At 56.8% G+C, this 18,480-nt stretch overlaps 1 protein-coding gene across 1 annotated transcript in view; it reads right to left on the bottom strand.

The window, feature by feature from the left end:
- Nucleotides 1–4,001: 4,001 nt before the first annotated feature.
- Nucleotides 4,002–18,480, bottom strand: part of ARRDC1 (arrestin domain containing 1) — a 37,933-nt gene continuing 23,454 nt past the window's right edge. Inside the window, exons 3-8 of the mRNA XM_021542277.3 lie at nucleotides 11,637–11,687; nucleotides 11,370–11,524; nucleotides 10,704–10,886; nucleotides 10,200–10,376; nucleotides 9,640–10,051; nucleotides 4,002–8,632 (exon numbers count right to left, since the gene is read on the bottom strand). Coding sequence (XP_021397952.1) covers nucleotides 8,568–8,632; nucleotides 9,640–10,051; nucleotides 10,200–10,376; nucleotides 10,704–10,886; nucleotides 11,370–11,524; nucleotides 11,637–11,687 — 1,043 coding nt within the window. The 3' untranslated portion in view covers nucleotides 4,002–8,567. The remainder of the gene's footprint in view (nucleotides 8,633–9,639; nucleotides 10,052–10,199; nucleotides 10,377–10,703; nucleotides 10,887–11,369; nucleotides 11,525–11,636; nucleotides 11,688–18,480) is intronic.

Raw genomic sequence — 18,480 nt, 5'->3', positions numbered from 1 at the left:
TACTGCTGCACCAGCCTCCTGGACAGGACAGTTCATGTTTCTTGGAGGGAAACAGGAGCCTTTGAGTTCTCTGAAATCAATTTACATATTTATTATCTGCTCTCTGAAGGGACAGACCCCATCCCTTGGTCCTCAGGCCGCTCTCCCGCAGCCCCAGCTGACACCTCGCTCTTCTGAGTGGACAAATGGACATTTCTGTTCCAGCTCCTCCCTGGGGCAGCTCCAGCTCTGCTCCGGGACAGGGACAGGAGCCAGGGCACGGCTGGAGCTGGGCCAGGGCAGCTCAGGCTGGAGAGCAGGAAAGGTTCTTCCCCCAGAGGTGCTGGCACTGCCCAGGGAATGGGCACGGCCCCGAGGCTGCCAGAGCTCCAGGAGCCTTTGGCCAGCGCTGCCAGGGATGCCCAGGGTGGGATTTTGGGGGGTCTGGACAGGGACAGGGGTGGGATTGATGATCCTGGGGGTCCCTTCCCCCTCAGGAGGTTCCTACTGTGCCTTACAGCGAACCTCCGGCCCTGCAGCGCTGCGGGCGGGGGCAGCCCTGGCCGGGGCACAGCCGGGGTTATCCCGCTCCCACCCACAGCTCCGACCCCGAACACTCCTGGCACAGCCGTGCCAGCTCCGGGGCTGTCGCTGTCTCCATGCACTGCCCGGCCCGGGGGTTGGTGCTGCCGCCGCTGCCCGCAGGCACCGCGGTGACCCGGGCGGGACAGGCTGGGGCAGCAGAGCCCGCAGCTCCGCCGGAGCATCCGCAGCGGGGCCCTGCCGGCTGTGTCCCTCCGGTCACCCTGAGTGTCCCTCCGGTCACCCTGAGTGTCCCCTCGGTTCCCCGATCACCCTGAGTGTCCCTCCGGTCACCCCGGGCTGTGTGTCCCTCCGGTCACCCTGAGTGTCCCCCCTGGTCACTCTTGAGTGTCCTCCCGGTCACCCTCAGAGTCCCCCCCAGTCACCCCGGGTTGTGTGTCCCCTGGTCACCCCGAGTGTCCCCCCGGTCACTCTCAGAGTACCCCCCGGTCACCGCGAGCTCTGTGTCCTCCCCGGTCACCGCGAGCTCTGTGTCCCCCCGGTCACCCCGAGCTCTGTGTCCCCCCGGTCACCCCGGGCTGTGTGTCCCTCCCGGTCACCCTGACTGTCCCCCCGGTCATCCCGAGCTGTGTGTCCCCGCCAGTCACTCTGAGTGTCCCCCCGGTCACCCTGACTGTCCCCCCGGTCACACCGAGTGTCCCCCCGGTCACCCCGGGTTGTGTGTCCCCCCCGGTCACCCCGGGCTGTGTGTCCCTCCCGGTCACCCTGAGTGTCCCCCCGGTCACCCCGGGCTGTGTGTCCCTCCCGGTCACCCTGAGTGTCCCCCCGGTCACCCCGGGCTGTGTGTCCCTCCCGGTCACCCTGAGTGTCCCCCCGGTCACCCCGGGCTGTGTGTCCCTCCCGGTCACCCTGACTGTCCCCCCGGTCATCCCGAGCTGTGTGTCCCCCCGGTCACCCTGAGTGTCCCCCCGGTCACCCTGACTGTCCCCCCGGTCACCCCGGGCCGGTCCCCACCGGGCCAGCCGGACCCCGCAGGGCACCCGGGGGTGGGTGAGGGACCCCGAGAGGCTCCCAGAGCCGCGCAGAGCCTCGGCCGAGCCGCCGCGGCACCGCGAGCAGCGCCGGGGGAAGGAGGCGGCGGCCCCGGAGCGCGGCCCGGCAGCGCCGCGGTCAAAATAAGAGTCCCCGGGCCTGGGGACCCGCCCCCGCCCGCTCCATCCCCTCCGAGCAGCCTCTCCCTCCGTTTGGCAGCAATAGCTCATTAATGAACTAGCTAATTAATTAATTAATTAATTAACCAACCCCCCGGAGAACCCCCTGCGCACCGGCGGGGCCGTGGCAGCGTCCCCGCGGAGCCCCCGGCGCGGCCCCTCCGGAGCCTCCCGCTCGGTGGGGACACGGAGGGGCCCCGGGGGTCCCATCGCTCCCGGGGGATGAGCGGAGGAGGAGGAGGACGGTGGCGGGGTGGGTGGCCTTCCCCTGGGATCCCCCCGGGATGGGGCGGCTGCTCCCCGCACAAAGAGCCACATCTGGGAACCTCTGCTCCAGCAACGGCCTGGGCCAGCCTGGACATCGCCCATCCCGCTCTGGGGATGCTCAGCATCGCCCATCCCGTATTGGGGATGCCAAACATCGCCCACCCGGCACTGGGGATGCCCAGCCTCGCCCACCCCGCTCTGGGGATGCCCAGCATCGCCCATCCCGTACTGGGGATGCCAAACATCGCCCACCCGGCACTGGGGATGCCCAGCATCTCCCCATGTCGCTCTGGGGATGCCAAACATCGCCCATCCCGTACTGGGGATGCCCAGCATCGCCCACCCGGCACTGGGGATGCCCCACGTGGGATATTGGGAATTGCCTCCTTCATCCCTGCTCCTACAAACCAGACCTGCCACGCAGGGGTGGCACCGGGACAGGGATGAGGGCGGGGGCTGAGGACGGGCTCTGGCGGCTCCTCTGCAGCATTTGCTGCAGCTCTGTCTTTCCCAGATGGACACAGAGACGCAGCGGCCACTGGGACAAACCTCCCCAAGCCATCAGGGAGGGGAGAGGCTCCCAAAAGAAGCCGAAATAATCAGGAACACACAGAGGTTTTGCAGCCCATCACCACCGGCTACGGCTCTTGTCCACCTCAAAGCCATCCCGAGCGAAGGGCAGCGGGGTGAGGACGGGCCGTGCTGTGCCAGCGCTCCCCGTTCCGGGAGCAGCCGCTGGGAGCCGGGCGGGGCTGGGGGCTCGGCCCGGGGCAGGGCTGGGGGCTCGGCCCGGGGCAGGGCTGGGGGCTCGGCCCGGGGCAGGGCTGGGGGCTCGGCCCCGGGCAGGGCTCGGGGCTCGGCCCGGGGCAGGGCTCGGGGCTCGGCCGGGCAGCCGGAGCCGCCTCGCAGCCGCTCCGAGCTGCAGCCGGGCGGACATCGCCCTCTCCCGCCCGAGCCGGGCGAGCGGAGCCGCAGCTCCACATCCTGGGATTCCGGCCGGCAGGAAGAGCCCAACCCCGGCGCTTCCTCCGGCCGCGGCCGCGTCCTCCCAGCGGCACCTGCCCGCGGAGCTGTGCTGCGGGGATTTTGGGCTGGAGAGCAGGAAAGTTCTTCCCCCAGAGGAGCTGGCACTGCCCAGGCTGCCCAGGGAATGGGCACGGCCCCGAGGCTGCCAGAGCTCCAGGAGCCTTTGGCCAGCGCTGCCAGGGATGCCCAGGGTGGGATTTTGGGGGTCTGGGCAGGTTGGGATGGATGATCTTTGTGGGTCCGTTCCAGCTCAGCTATTCCGTGATTCTGTGATTCACCATGGGAGCGAGCAACAGCTCCTTCAGCGCAGCAGGGCATTCCCAGAAGGAGACACTGAAAAGGATGGATTCAATATTCAATAGCCCATCCCCACCCCCAAGGAGCCCCTGGTACACACAGGCAGCTCAGGTGGGCTCACCTGGCTCAGGATTTGCCTGTGCCATCAGCCAGGCAGCAGCTTTGAACCATCCCAAAGGGAAACCCAGGCTGAGACAGAAGCAAATGGCAAAACAATGGTGGGGATTGTGCTGGGCATTAAGGAAACAGGAATCCTTCTGGAGCAACATTTCCTACTTGAAAAGAGGATGTGCTGGATGTGCTCAATACTTTGCCATGCTACAAAGTCTTATTTAAAAGCAGCAAAGCTTTGAAAAGCTTTTCTATTTCAGACACAGCAATACCACACTGAGCATTCCTCCAAACATGGTTTATTCTGGGTTTATGAACTTCCCAGAGCTAGGAGGGCCACACCAAACTCTTCATTCCCTGTTGGATTCACTTTACCACTTCAAGCAGACTCCAGCCATCAGCGATGGGATGTCCCTGCCCATTCCCCCGCCGAGCTGGAGGAGCCGTAGCTTTGCTTTAAGCTCAGCTCCAGCTCCAGTGGGGATGCCTCCACTGACAGCCCTGCTCACCGTCAGGTCTCAGCCGAGGTATCATTTATGATCGTCACATACCCAGAACAAAACACCCTTGGTCTTAAAAAAAAGATCATCTTTATTTACATTTTTCCAGTTCTTTACATTTGGGGGGTTAAAACCCAGGACAAAAATACTCCCCAGAAGCCCTGGTAAACATGGAAAACTGTGAGTTTGCATTTCAAAACCCGGTTATAAATTGCACAGAAGTCTTAGGTTGTACAGAGCCATCATAAATAGTTGTATAAAACCCCAAAATCTGTAAAGAGACCCACAGGAATAAAGAATTACAGCCACAAGTAGTGGTACAAGAACGGGCACAAGTTTTGTGGGTTTTACCCTGCCAGTCTCTCTTGGGGAGAGGGATGGGACATTCCTGTTGCAGATAGTTGCAAATATTTTAAAATACAGAATAAAACTCAAATGGAGCCTAGAACACCCTGTGTCTCCTGTCTTGTGCTGGCTCAACAGGAAAATGTCCTAGCAGAAAATATTTATTTTTACAAAACTCCTGGAAGTTCAGTGGAAAGCTAAAAAAGAATCATTGTCCAAAAGAAAGAGTCTTTGCATCCCTCAACTCCCCTTTCCCCATCTCCTGTAGGCAATGGGACAGCAGATGCCAAAGCAGAGTTTAGTTTAGGACACAAACAACATTGAAAAACCAAAGATATAGAGGTGAAACACATGGAGAGCAGGAAAAGAACAAAACCATGAAGGACATAAAAGCAACAGGAAAAAAAAAAAAAGAAAAAAAGAACTAATTATATTTTTGGTGTTTTCCATTGAACACTGAGTTTGGAAACAACTCACAAACTTCTCTCATGCCCCACTGCTCCGCTTCCCCATTTCAAACAAACTCAAAAACAATTGCTATAAAAATCTGAGCCAGGAATTAGAATGAATCCCTGCGTGCTGAAGTTCTTTCCTCAGAGCTGTGATCAGAAAAATGGGCTTTTTTCCTCTTTATTTCAATGTTCAGCAAGAGGAGAGAAGGATGAATAAGGGCCTAAAGGAACTCCCCAGGACTTCAAGAGGTGGAAGCCAGAGAGGTTGTGGACAGAGGACAGGGGGATTGACCCTCTCTGGAGAGGGTGAGTCCAACCTCAACCCCAAATCCAAACAAAACCAGTGTTTGCCCCACACCCAAAGCCCTCCCCAAAGACCTGCTGACAGTGCCCTGGGGCCAGCCCAGCAGGGGGTTCAAGGAGAGCTGGACCAACCCCTCCATCCTGCAGTCCTGGCCCATTTCAAAGGGCTCCATAAAACATCAGCAAGGCTCTTTTTGTCAGGCTTCACTTCCCTGCACAGCCTGGCACAGGCAAGGCAGGGCAGGAGGTTGGAAAGCACTGATTGTCACTTGTTATGTCAATTCTCCTGCACAACCAGGCTGCTCAGACCTGCTGCAGCCTGGCCAGAGCCACCTCTCACACAGGGCTGAGAGGGGCCCCTGCACAGCAGCTGGGCTGTGGAGCAGCCCTGGCCTCCAAAAGGATGAAGACCACCCTGAGGTGCAGCTCCTGCTGCCTCCACAGCAGCCGGTGGTGATGGACAGTCCTCACCAGACAAGGGTGGTCCCATTTGCTCCCTGCTTTGCAAAGGGTACAGCAAGAGCTCCCAAAGACCTGTTTGTAGCAAATATAATTTGGGAGAGTGAGCTGAGGAGCACTGCAGAGACAGGGCCAGCACGGGCTGGGTGAGGGCTCCCTCCCCCACAGCCTCCACCACGGATGGGCCATTCCCAAAACAGAGGTGGAACAAGGACAGATGCTGGCTGGGAGTCTGGAAAAACAGCCCTGGCCACAGCAACCAAACAGCAATCCCATCTTCCAGCCAAGGAACATGGGCTGGACACATCAGCAGCAGCTCAGCCCCAGGGATGGAGACGGAGCTGGGAGACCAGTCCTGGTCCCAGCCCTGCCTGCCTCTTCCAGAGCCTGGCTGGGCCAGGAGGCTGCAGCCCAACCCAGCAGTCCAGAAGCACTGAAAGCATTGACAGCTCACAGGAATTCTTCCAGAGCTGTGGAAGGATTTGGGTTCAAGGATATGTACAGCCAACAGCAAGGAAGGCAATGGGAGCTGCAGACTGAGCCAGGCAAGACAGGTTCAGCCAAGTGGGAGGAAGAGGAGGAGCACTGGGGAAGAGCTGTACCTGCCTTTGGCCCATTGTGCATGAAGAATGCTGCTCATGGCAGGCTGGACCACCTGGCAAAGGAGAGTCTGAACTATGGAAGCTGGGCAGAAGCATAAGCTGAGAAGAGAATGAAAGATCTTTGTGCTTGAGACACAAATCACACCCCGGGCTACCTGCAGTGACAACATTTAGGCAACATTGCCATGCTTCAGACATGGGATGACCAAAGTGGGGTTGTGGGGAGGAGCCTTCTTCCACTTTTAATAAGTTTATTGCAAATGGCTCTTTAGGAGAGGGCTGGGGCTGGTGGTCTCCAGCCCTTCCAGCCAGACCTTGGCTATGCCATCTCCATCCTCCTAAAGGCAGAGTCTGCTCTCCCCCTCCTCCCCACCAGCCCACCCCTGCCAGCAGTGAGCACTGCCCAGGACCCCCGGGCCACTTGGACAAATCCAGGCTGCAGGACACAGGGCCTGGGAAGCAGCAGTGCAGTGGCTGCTCTCTCCAGAGCCAAGCCCACATGGTGCCAAATTCCCTCCAGCCATGTGGAATTATGAGCCTGGCACTGTGGTCAGGCTACACCGTGTTTGTTTTCCCCGAGCTGCCTTGGCAGAGTTCACCATCCTTCCTGGTGAGGGCAAAAAAAATACACTTCATTGTGTAAAAAATCAGCAAGGTGCATTCCTGATTTGGCATGAACAGGCACATGGATCAGCATCAGAAATGGATGAAAAAGCACAGCATTTCTCATAGAATAATTTATTAAATACAGCATTAAAATTTGTATTTCTGAATTCAATCATTAAAAACAACTTCATCTCATATATATATATATATATTTATATATATTCAGGGACAATGACAATCACTCTATCATCATCGGTGCATGTTGTGCCAGCACTGCTCAGAACGGCACCTTTGCTACACTACCCTTAAAGCAGTTCAATGCTTAAAAATAAAATAAAATAAAATAAAAAAGCATTTGCAAAGAAAGAGTGCAAAGCAGGGCCTGTCCCAGCTGCCTGAAGGGTGTGCAGAGGTGGCTGAGCAAGGAGGCAGCGGCTGGAAATGTTCCTAAAGGTCTGTCAGGTAGTGCCTGCCCAGCCTGGGGCCGTGTGGGGACCAGCTCTGAGGTGCCAAAGGTCTGGAGGCCACAACTCCAGCCTGGCTGGGCACCTGTGGCTCTGAAGGATGTGGCTTGTGGTTTCCTCAGCTTGGGCAGTCAATGCTAAACAAGCTAAACAAGGTGTGGGTGGGGGGAGAAAAAGCGCAAAAGAAAAATTGCAAGCAAACCCAGCTTGTTGCCCCGACCGCCAGGTGCAGTGGAGGCTGCAGAGGAGCGCAGCAGCTCCCACTGGGGTTGTGTTCATTGTCACATTCTGCTCAGGCCCAGGGGACACACAGCAAAGCAGTGCCACTGCAGGCCCCTGGCCCAGCCCCTTGTGGGCTGCCTGGGCAGGGACAGCCACTGCCAGCGACAGCCACTGCCAGGGACAGCCACTGCCAGGGACAGCCACTGCCAGGGACAGCCCCACGAGAGCAGCCCAGGGGGAAGGATCCCACGGGCAGGGCCCCTGGGCAGGCTCAGAGGTAGCATCAGACAGACTTTTGTGATTGATGGTCACGTCACTGCGGCCTGGCAGGACAGGGCACCCTGCAGGGACATGGATTGTGGTCGCCCTGCTCCAGAGTGAGCAGTGCTGCTGTCCTGTGTGCCAGGGCCCAGCAGTGAGCAAGGCTGGGCTGCGTCCCACAGGGCTCTGTGGGGAAAAGCCACCCCTGCTGGAAAAGGGCACTCCATCCCATAGCATCTTCCCCAGAGCTCACCAGGGCTTATCAGCAAGTGCCCCCACAAGCCCCCACTGTGCCCATGGCCACTCACACTGCCAGTCACTCCCCCCACAGCTCAGGTACAGCAAGGGCTTGTGCTTTTGGCTTATTAAAAGTCCCTGACCTTCCAAACCTGCTTACTCCAAGAAACCTCCTGCTACCTTTAGGACCTCAGAGGACAAGGAGGAAGGGCTGTCAAAACCATTTGCAGAGAGCACACAGCCCCTAAAAGAGGAGAGCAAGTCCACACAGCCCAGCCTTCCCCTAGAGTGGAGCTGTGCCAAGTCAGGAGCATTTCAGATAAGGCATCGCAGGTGCTTTGACAGTAAAGCAGTTAGTGTTGACTACAGTACTGGAACTGGCTGCTGCCCAGGGCATCCCAGGGGCACCTCCAGCTCCTCCAGCACTTGGTGCAGCAGCAGGAGACTGTTCAGTTTCCCAGACCTCTCCTACATGCATGCAGGCTGCTCTGGCTGCCCTTTTTGGTATTTTTACCCCCTCCCTAGAAAGAGACATAAAAAGCCCAGGCTGGGATGTGGCAGTTCCCCCCCCAAAGCAGCCAGAGAGACAAGAGGACGCCTTGTGCTGTACCAGACTTTGCCACAGGCGGGTGCCCCGCGGTGCCAGGGTGGGCAGCGCCGGCGGGGTCGGAGCAGGGGAGGGCTAATTGCCATTGCTGATGCTGGAGTTGGCACTGCTGCAGCTCTGCTCGTAGGATGGAGGTGCCTCTGTGGGGGAAAGGAAGAATGAGAGAGGTTATGGTGGGCGTTTGGGAGGTTCCCTTCACCCCAGTCTGTGTAACCCAGTGCAGAGTGAAGCAGCTCACCAACACACACTCCCTGCCAGGGCCCCACAGCCTGCCCAGCTGAGGTACAGGGGGTTTGTAGGATTCGAGCCAGCCAGTCCCATCCCTGCCCTGATGCCCATGGAGGTTAAAATCACCACCTCACAGTCCTGTTGTGTTCTTCCCTTTCTTTCCCAAGCATCCTCCTGTCTTCCAGCACCTCCGGATCACTCATGCTCTGTGTGCCCAAACCCAGGGCTGAAGTACCACATGTAGTGTTCTGTTACCCCAGTGCAAAGAGAGGGGGTGATGTGGATACAACTGTGCTAACACTCACTGCTGGCCCTGCCACCTCAGCATGGCTGCAGGAATGCAGCACTCACTGCTGGCCCTGCCACCCCAGCATGGCTGCAGGAATGCAGCACTCACTGCTGGCCCTGCCACCCCAGCATGGCTGCAGGAATGCAGCACTCACTGCTGGCCCTGCCACCCCAGCATGGCTGCAGGAATGCAGCACGCTGGGATTTCCCTGAGCTGTTCCACCCTGGGCACTTTCTCAGCTCCCACCCCCACAGCTTCAGACCAGCTGCAGGCCCACTCCAAGTCAGACAGAAGATTTCAGTGACATCATTTTCCTGGCTGTGCTCCCACCAGTCTCACCACAAGCCAAGAAGTTTTTCTACCAGTGGGAGGCTGAAAGCTCTTTTAAGAACAGGGAGATCCTCTCACGACAAGCCCAGGGCAGGCATGGGCGTGGATGTGGGAAGGACAGCTGGCTTTTACAGCTGGAAGAGGGGACTCCTCCAAAGGCTAAAGCAGGCAGAGAGATGTCACAATCCCCTCTGACAGCAGCCTGCAGCAGACTGACTGAATCCCCAGATTCCCAGCAGTTCACAGCTAGCAGAGACTGCTGGTAGGAGCTGTTTCCCCCCAGCTGCAGATCCTGCTCACCATAGGGGTATCCCCACGTGCTGTACTCCGGGGGCAGGATGAGTGAGCTGGCTGTGGGGACAGGCACCACGTTCCCCTCAGCATAGTAGGGGACAGTGGCTCCCGTGGACAGGCAGAGTGTGGGGTGGTTTGGGGAGCCCGTCTGCTCTGAGTCCGCCCGTATCTCCTGGAAGCTCAGTCCTGGGGCGTAGCTAAAGGGCTGCTGCTGGGAATGGCTTTTGGTGGGGATGGAGACATTGTCCATGGGGTGATAGCCACTGGCAGCCTCCTCTTCCTCTGGGGGGGCACTGGGGACCACCACAGATGGGATGTGCTGGATGGAGCGGGAGGGGCTCAGCGGGACCCTGTTCACAGCAATGTTTCCGATGTAGATGGGGAGGGTGACAGAAACCTCTGGAGACTTGAGGGAAACCTGGAAGAGAAGGGAAAACAGTGGCATCCTCATTATACACGGCAGTGGGAAGGTTCACCTGATGTCTGGAGCACTCAGGCCACACTGCTCAGCCTGGGAAGGGGCACAGAGCCATGGCCCAGCCCAACAATACTCCGGATAAACTCACCTGGATGTAGTAGTCAATGTGGATGAGGCTGCAGCCCTGCAGGATGGACTGGGGCAGTGCTGGAACCAGGATCTGCTCCTTCCATTCTGCATGTTTCCAGGCTTTCACCCCTGAGCCTTCCACCTCGGCGATGGTCCTCAGGTCGTAAATCCAGCGCTTGGATTTATAGGCCACCTTCTGCACAGACAGGAGGAAACACAGCTTGCTCAGAGGCTGCAGGTGGTCTTCTGTCTCCCACAAATGTAAGCCAGGACACAACCCCACCCAACTGCTTTGTCAAACAGGCACAAGCACAGACCAAATGGGCATGTTCCAGAGCAGGAATACCCTTGCTGTGTGACAGACTGAGCAGGGATAAGCAAGACAAGTTCTAGGTCCTCTTTCCCCAGGAAGGTAGGGAGGACCAGAAGTGGAGATTTGGCTCCTCGCTGCCCCAGTTTCACAGAGGCCTCCATGGGGTGCAGCAGCAGCACAAGGCAGAGAATGGCCCCACTGGACACCCACCTGGAGCAGACTGGCCACCACAGCGCCGGTGTCCCGGCCAGATTTGTTCTCTATGTCAGTGCGGAGCTGGATGGCCTGGCCCACGATGTAGCCCTTCAGGTCAGATGTGGCTGTCAGGATGATGTTACCACTTTTCACAAGCTTGTAGTTGAACTTCTTGGTGATGGACATGGTGTTGGGCTGCTGCAGGACGGCAGAGATAGAGGGGTTGGCTCAAGAGAGTCAGAGAGCCTCTGGGAAAACACTCAAGAGATTCAAAACAAGCAAGCAGAAATATTTACTCCTAAGAGGATGCAAAGAACCAGCAACATGGCAATGCCACAGACAACAGGTCTCACTTCTCCAGCTCCACAGTTCTACTGTCGTATTAGTTGCTTTCACCTCCACAGCAAGTTCCCCAAACCCAAGTGTCTCCAAGCACCTGAAGCTGTTGGCCAACATGTCTCTCTGCATGCTGAAAATTCAGATAAATCTTTCAGAGCAACACCCAAAAGAGTCAGAAATCACCTGGAGTAGGCACGAGAGATGAGGGGTCTTTGTCCTGCTCTTGCATAGTCACAGCACACAGTCAGAGCTGTCCAGCCACTCAGTGACTCCTCAGACAGCAGGACAAGGACCAGTGCTGAAGTGTTGGCATTTCCCAGCCATGCCCCTCCTTGTTCTTACCTCAATGTCAGGGATGTCGTTCAGGTTGAGAGGGCAGAGAACATAGAAGATCTTGTTGCATTTGTAGTCCTTGGAGAAGCGAGGTGTGTCTATCACAGCTTTCACCTGATGCAGGACCTTGCCAAAAGGGCCTTCAAATGATGTAGGAGCAGAAGCTGGAGTTGAGAGAGAAAGAAGAGGTCATAAGGCTTAGCCAGGCCAGTTTCTGAACTGGAAGTATATACAAAATCCAAGGTTTACAGGGAAGGGCCTTCAGCCACATCTTACCTGGCAGCAGGAACTGGAAAGGAAAGTTGTGCTCTCCAGCAGTCAGGACCCCTGTGGAAACAAGAGGGAAGTGAACATGGCACAGGCTGACAGGCTGTTACCTTGGAATGTGTGATCTTCTGGGGGAGAGAGGCGTCCACCCAGGGAATCACACACTGCCTGTTCTGCTGCCTACAGCCACTGGACAGCTCCAGATCCCACGGGCAGTGCTTGAGCCAACAGGAACACCTGCTGCCACCCATCCCTCCCTGGGACAGGAGAGGGTCTGTATGAAGATATCCTGTAAATGAGGTCATTTAGGGCAGGCTCTAAGGGATCCCAGCGCCACAGCAACTGGTTATCCCAGCCTATTAACACAGGACACAGAGCAAGGCTGCTGTGGGTTTATTTTTCCTCAAGTCTTTTCTCTGTCAGGCAGACAGGGGGAATGTGAGAAATCACAGGCACTGTCTGAGAGTGGTAGGCAGTTCTGGTGGGCATCAAGCCAGTCCATCCCCAGCCACATACCAAACCCTTCACAAACTGCAGAGGGTTCAGGAGCTGGAACCAGAGGTCCACTTACCCCTGGACCCAAGAAGGGACCTGCAATACTTCAGCCAGACTGCTGAGACAGCAGGAGCTCAGAGAAATATTGCCACAACATTAACCTTGGCACTTGTTTCCTTCAACCACTGCTCTGCAACAGCCTCGAGGGCACAGGGCAGAGCCAAGATCCAGTGCATGGCTGAAACAACAGATTACTACTCCCCAACTCCATCCACCCTCCATCACTCCCAGATTCCCTCTAAGGCAGCATGACAGCTGAACTGAACCCACAGTGTGATCCAGCAGCTCCTAAAGTTGCCTTCAGTAAGAAAACCACCGAGGTTTATCCATATTTGTTAAATCCATGCATACAAAAGAGGTTTTGTTTTTAAAGTGGCAGAGCTGAGAGGAGACTTGGATGTGCAGTAAATCGAGCCGTGTTTGTTCTGCTTTGTAGGATCATTGCTGGAGGTACCAAAAGCCCAGCTCTGGCTGGTGCTTTTGTTGTTGCAAGACAGGGGGAGGCAGCTTGCCCGTTAGCAACGCGGGCTCTGCAGAGCTGACAGTAATCGAGTCCTGTTGTCAGGGGATTAAGTGGATTAGAGGGAAGGGGGAGGTGGGGAAGGGAAGAGTAAATCCCCCCCACTGACACAGCAGCCCAGGCAGGACTTGGTGCATCATTCATGCCGTGAAAAGCTAGATCTCTGCCTCTCTGCTCGCTCAGCCGCCCCATGGGGATGTCAGCGAGTGTGTCCTGCCCGCAGTGCAGGGACAACGGGATAAACAATCCAACACACTCCTCATCAGGGATCCCTGCAAAGGGAGAACAGCAGAGATGTCTATTTGTACACACTGGCCTCACAGAGAGGAGCAGGATTTGCTCGTTGCCGTCCCCTCCCTGGAGGTTTCCCTCCTGTCTCCCGAACAAACCCGAATTATGTAGGCTAAAATGCAGCACCCGGCGCTGTCACCAGGTGGAGGCACCAAGCCAGGCTCTGCCCTCGCCAATGCTCAGAGCTGGGCAGGCCCGGGACAGCCTCTCCTGCTCCTTCTTGGGCAGCCTGCCCCAGTAAAGGTGCCAGGTGAGGTGCAGCAGGTGCCTCGGCTGCTTGGATAAAGCCTGGTGAACGTGAATGACCCGATGAAGCCAGCCCTTGTTTGCTGCCCTGAGGGTTTCTGTCTTTTAACGGGCACCATTCAACATTGATCTTGTTCCATTATCCCTACTTTTAGAAAGCAAATGGATAACTGGAACACATCCACTGTCCTGTGCAGCTTCTGCATTGCAGTACAGGGACTCTCTCCACCTGACAAGGAGTGGAAGCAAATCCTGTTCCTGCCCTGCAGAAGGGAGGGAGGAGTTCCAGAGGGTAGTGGTCACTGAGAGAATTCCAATGAGAATTTCCACCAAAGAATTCCCAGCTGTGTGACATGCAGAGCCCCACATGAAAGTGCAGACAGTAATTCTGAGTCTCTCACAGCCTTTCCAGAACTCTTAGGATGAGCCCACAGCCTCCACCAAGTAAAAGTCCCTATTCTACATTACAGGCAGCACCTGTAATGTAGAATACATTACAGGTATTCTGTAATGTATTACATATGTATATGTAGAATATTTCCAACAAGTCATTTCTGTCCAAGTCCTGCCCAGCTCAGGTGCACCAACAGAAAGCTGGGCTGGAAGTGAACCTGTGAGTACTTTCACAGTTTCTAACTCCCACAGCATCACTGAGCAAGGCCATGAACCCTCCCAGGAGCACATGTGGGCAGCATCACCCGCAGAGGATGTGGTTTGGCTCTCAGAGCCACCGTGGGACACGCTGGCACTGAGGCAGTTTCTGCACAGGTAATCCAAGCTCTGAGCAGGTCACCAGATGGGAACTGCCCACAGGTCAGCCTAGACCAGCCTGATGGTCCTGACCAAGCCCAAGTGCCCAATGACCTGTTGGCTGTGACCCACTGAACAGCCTGCAAATCCCTCCTGCAGCTCCTGTCTCCAACAAGCTGCCCACAAGGCCTGGAAAAGGCCCTTCCTGCTCTTTACAGCCAGAGAAGAGTTCCCAGACCAGCCAGCCCAGACTGAAGCTGTGTGCTGCCACAGTTCACACAGACCAAGGGCATCACAGCAGTGCCTGGCTTGTGGCCACAGAGCCCTGACCCCAGTCCTGGGCTGAGCAGGGAGCCAGGGAAGCACGGTGAGCCCCGTTCTCCACTCCACGGAGCAGGGACATGCTGCAGGTGACTAAGAACAAATCTTGTTTTCAGATCTGCTCCTTCCAGCCCACTCTCTCCTTCCCCCAGGAGGCACAAGCATCCTCAGTATCCCAGAGTGGGCATTCCAAGGCACCCACTGGTGCAGAAAGGAGTTCAACGCCAGGGCTATTTCACAGACAAGGGTTAACAAAATTAAGATGAGGAAAAGCTGATGATCCTGACTGAGACAGGAGACTCCTGTGAAAGCACAGGCCTGATCCCGAGTGCCTGGCAGAGTGACAAGGCAGCAGAGCCCACAGGTGAGCTCAGGTCCTGCCTGCCTCCCACTGCACCAGGAGGAGAGGCAAATATTCAGCAGTAATCTGGGCTCCTCCTTGCTTCTCACGGCAGAGGCTCCTCCAGCATGGGCACAGCAAAGGCTCCATTTGCAACTTGGAATTACAAAACCATTTCTGTCTTCTGCCTGCTGCCTGGTGGAAAGTTGGCAAATCCCAAACCAAGCACCCTTACAGCGGGAAGGGAGGTGGCAACTGCTTTTAAACTCTCCAGCTGTCAACTTAGTTCCAAAAGGCCGAGCTTTCATTACCAAATGCTGACTAATCTTGCTATAATAGGGAAAATCTGCAATTTCCCTGGTCCCAGCTTCCCTGTGAGCATGGGCAGGGCACAGACTGACCTTGAGCCAACACCCAGGTACTTCTGCCATGGAAAACAGGAGCAAACGCCCCCTCAGCAAGGGTCACTTGCAGTGTCAGTCCAGCACAGCCACTGTGCTGGTGACACAGGGCAATGTGGGTCTCACCAGGCATACACGTGCCTTGAACAGATCCCCACATCATGCACGGGAGATGCAGCATCAGGCAGAGTGCCCAGAGCCATCCCACAGCTGCACCCTCTGTGCAATTCCAGCATCCCAGCAGTGAGGGGAACACCCAGCCCATGGGAAGGCACTCATCACCCTGTCCCTCCAGCCCAGAGAGTTTCAACAATCCAGGACATTTAATCGTTAATCCAGGGCTAATTCCACCTGCAAGTGGGCTTTGCAACAGAGATCTTTGTTGGCAGCAGGCAGAGGTGAGCTGGTTTCCAATCATGGTGGGGGCCCGTGGCCATCCCAACACCTGGGAAGAGCAGCCCTTTCCATGCCCCTCCAGAACCAGAGGCTTTGCCAAGGCACTCCCAGCCTGAGCAGGGAGGTCAGCAGGGGTTCAGCACTGCTCGAGGGGCCATTGAGACCCCTCAAACAGGGGCTCCTGGGCAGCTGACAGAACACTGTGAGGGGACAGGGCTGTGCCAGCCACCGCAGCCACGCCGAGCCAGCACCTCCCCATTCCCAGAAGCCAGAACAAAGGCCACAGTGTCCTCAGATGCAAAAAAGCTTTTCCTGGAGTTTACGTGCAGCTAAAAATACCTTGGGAAAGTCATTAGGCAGCAGGCTTAGCAGGGTTCTGCTGTGGGGCCATACCTGCAGCAGCCTGTCCCCCTGATAGGAGTCAAGCCAGCAGAGATTAGCCACCCCCACACAGCCTTGGGAAACTTCCTCCCAAAAAATTCCTGGAGGGAAAGAAGCTCCCGCCCCAGATAGCCAGGAGAAAAACTCAAGTCCAGATAGCAGGAGCAGTAACAACACATTCATAGGGCAGAAGAACCTTGGAGATTTCCCTGACTCCAGTAGAGATAGGTCTGGTCTCTCTCATTCATGGCTCCCCTCCACTCCACACTGGGACTGGGGTTGTTCATTTGCACCATAGGATGTGGAGGAGTCCTGGAACACTTCATTTACAGAAAATAAATGCCTTGATCCAGAGGGCTGATGCCAAGTCTTCTGGATCCCCTGGTGATGCTGGTTGCCATGCAGTGACCCTGCCAGGCTGAAGGGGCTGGGCTTGTGAGACCCTTGGGAAGTTTGACAAGGCCAAGTGCAAGGTCCTGCACCTGGGTCAGAGCAATCCTTAGCACAAACACAGGCTGGGCAGAGAATGGATGGAGAAAAGCCCTGAGGAGAAGGGCTTGGGAATGTTGGTGGATGAGAAGCTCAGTGTGCCCCAGCCCTCTGTGCTGGCCCCAGAAACGCCCCTTCCCTGGGCTGATCCCCAGTGTGGGCAGCAGGAAAGGGGGGATTCAGCCCCTCTCACACTCAGGTGAGACCCCACCTGCAGAGCTGCCTCAGCCTTGGGAAGCACAGGAAGGAGCTGGAGCTGCTGGAGAGATTCAGAGGAGGCCATGGAGCTGCTCCAGGGCTGGAGCCAGGCTGGGAGAGCTGGGGGTGCTCACCTGGAGAGGAGAAGCTCCAGGGAGAGCTCAGAGCTCTTGCAGGGTCTAAAGGGGCTCTAGGAGAGCTGGGGAGGGACTGGGGACAAAGCATGGAATGACAGGACACAGGGAATGGCTCCCACTGCCAGAGGACAGGGATGGATGGGATATTGGGCAGGAATTCTCCCCTGGGAGGGTGGGCAGGCCCTGGCACAGGGTGCCCAGAGCAGCTGTGGCTGCCCCTGGATCCCTGGCAGTGCCCAAGGCCAGGCTGGACAGGGCTGGAGCAGCCTGGGACAGTGGGAGTGGTCCCTGCCCATGGCAGGGGGTGGAACAAGGTGATCTGTAAGGTCCCTTCTCACCCAAAGGCTTCCCTGCACTCACTGCAAACCAGCACAGTGCTGCATCACTGAAGGGGATTACAAACTGCAACAAAAGAGGGGAAATGCACACATTTCCCACTGCATAGGAAAGCTGCCACCATCGTGCTCACTGGGGCTGAAATGACCACCAGTGTGTATCTACACTGTTAAACCAGTGATCCAAGTTCACACCTCCACAGCTGCTGAAAGTGTCTGGGCTCTGGTCTGATAGTGCAGCCTCCCTGGCAGGTGCTGCCAGGCCCCTGCCAGAGAAGTCCCAGCCCTTCAAAGGCATCATCCCTCCAGACCAAGGGGAAGCTCCCTGCCCACACCCTGCCCTGTCTGCAGCTGGCCAAGGGCTGGGAAATGTCCTCCAGCAGCCTCTGCCTGGCACTAGAACAGGGCTGGGCTGGGGCTCAGGAGGAGCCAACCCCACAGGAACAAGGACACAGCCCCACAGCCCTACCTGTTGTGTCCCACCCACCCTCCCAGGGCTGTCTGGCAGCTTTCTGTGCAAACAGCCCAGTCTGACAGCACCGGTGGAATTCTGCTGGGCTGCATGTTCCAACCAGTGCCACTGTGGGGCCACTTGCCAAATCCTCCTCCCAGGCTGGCTGCTCCAGCCCCTGGGTCTCTGTCTGGAAGTCACGGGTGGTCACAGCCATTCTGCACAAGGGTCACAGCCACCACGACCTCCAGGACAGCAGAAGGGAGTCGGGAGGTGCCTTGGTCACACAACAGACTCAGATGAGTCTCATTCCTCCCCTGTGAAGGCTCACACTGCAGTGTGCTGGGACAGCCAGCCCAGATGTGTGACACACAGCAGGCCAGGAACCACGGCGTGTGGCCCAGCACACACCTCTGCCTCACCACGCTTCACCCACAGCTACACACAGAAAAAGAGGTAAATAGTTCTGTTAGTCACTCCCTCCAGCCCCCACAGAGAAGGGGCAGCAGATGATATCAGCTCTGTAGGCACCTCTAGGAGCCTGGAAAATGTCCCTGCATCCCAGGCACAGGAGACAAGGAGTGGCTGAAATGGGCTCCTGCCCCAAGCCCTGTCCCTGCCAGGCTCTGCTCCCTCCTGGATGCTAGAATGAGAACAGGCTACACCTTTGGAGTACACAGATTCTTTTGGTTCTTCTAGCAGAGCAACAGCAGGCCAGACCATATGGCAGTTTCTCCCTGGCTACTTAACAAGTGATGCATTAACTGTGTTGGCCACTTCAAGCAGTACAGAAAGGTACCTGGTGCCTGCTGGTCCCTGTGCCATCGCTTGTACCAATATGTCTCTTTCTTCCTCCTGCCTAAAGTCAGCTCTGGGGAAGGCAAGCTCCTCCAAAGGTGCTGAATTAGACTAATTCTGGTGCTGCTGAAGCACAGCTTGAGTACACTCCTCTCCAGGAAGAAAGCAGGAAAGCAGAAGGTTTGTGTTTTCCACTTTGGGGTGGAGAAATGAGCAGCCCCAGCTCTGCACTGTGCCTAAGACC

This window comes from Lonchura striata, chromosome 17, assembly GCF_050655825.1.
Source record: "Lonchura striata isolate lonStrDom1 chromosome 17, ASM5065582v1, whole genome shotgun sequence".
Taxonomy (NCBI): Eukaryota; Metazoa; Chordata; class Aves; order Passeriformes; family Estrildidae; genus Lonchura; species Lonchura striata.
The sequence above is the reverse complement of the archived record's forward strand: the minus strand, read 5'-3'. Positions and strand labels throughout refer to the sequence as shown.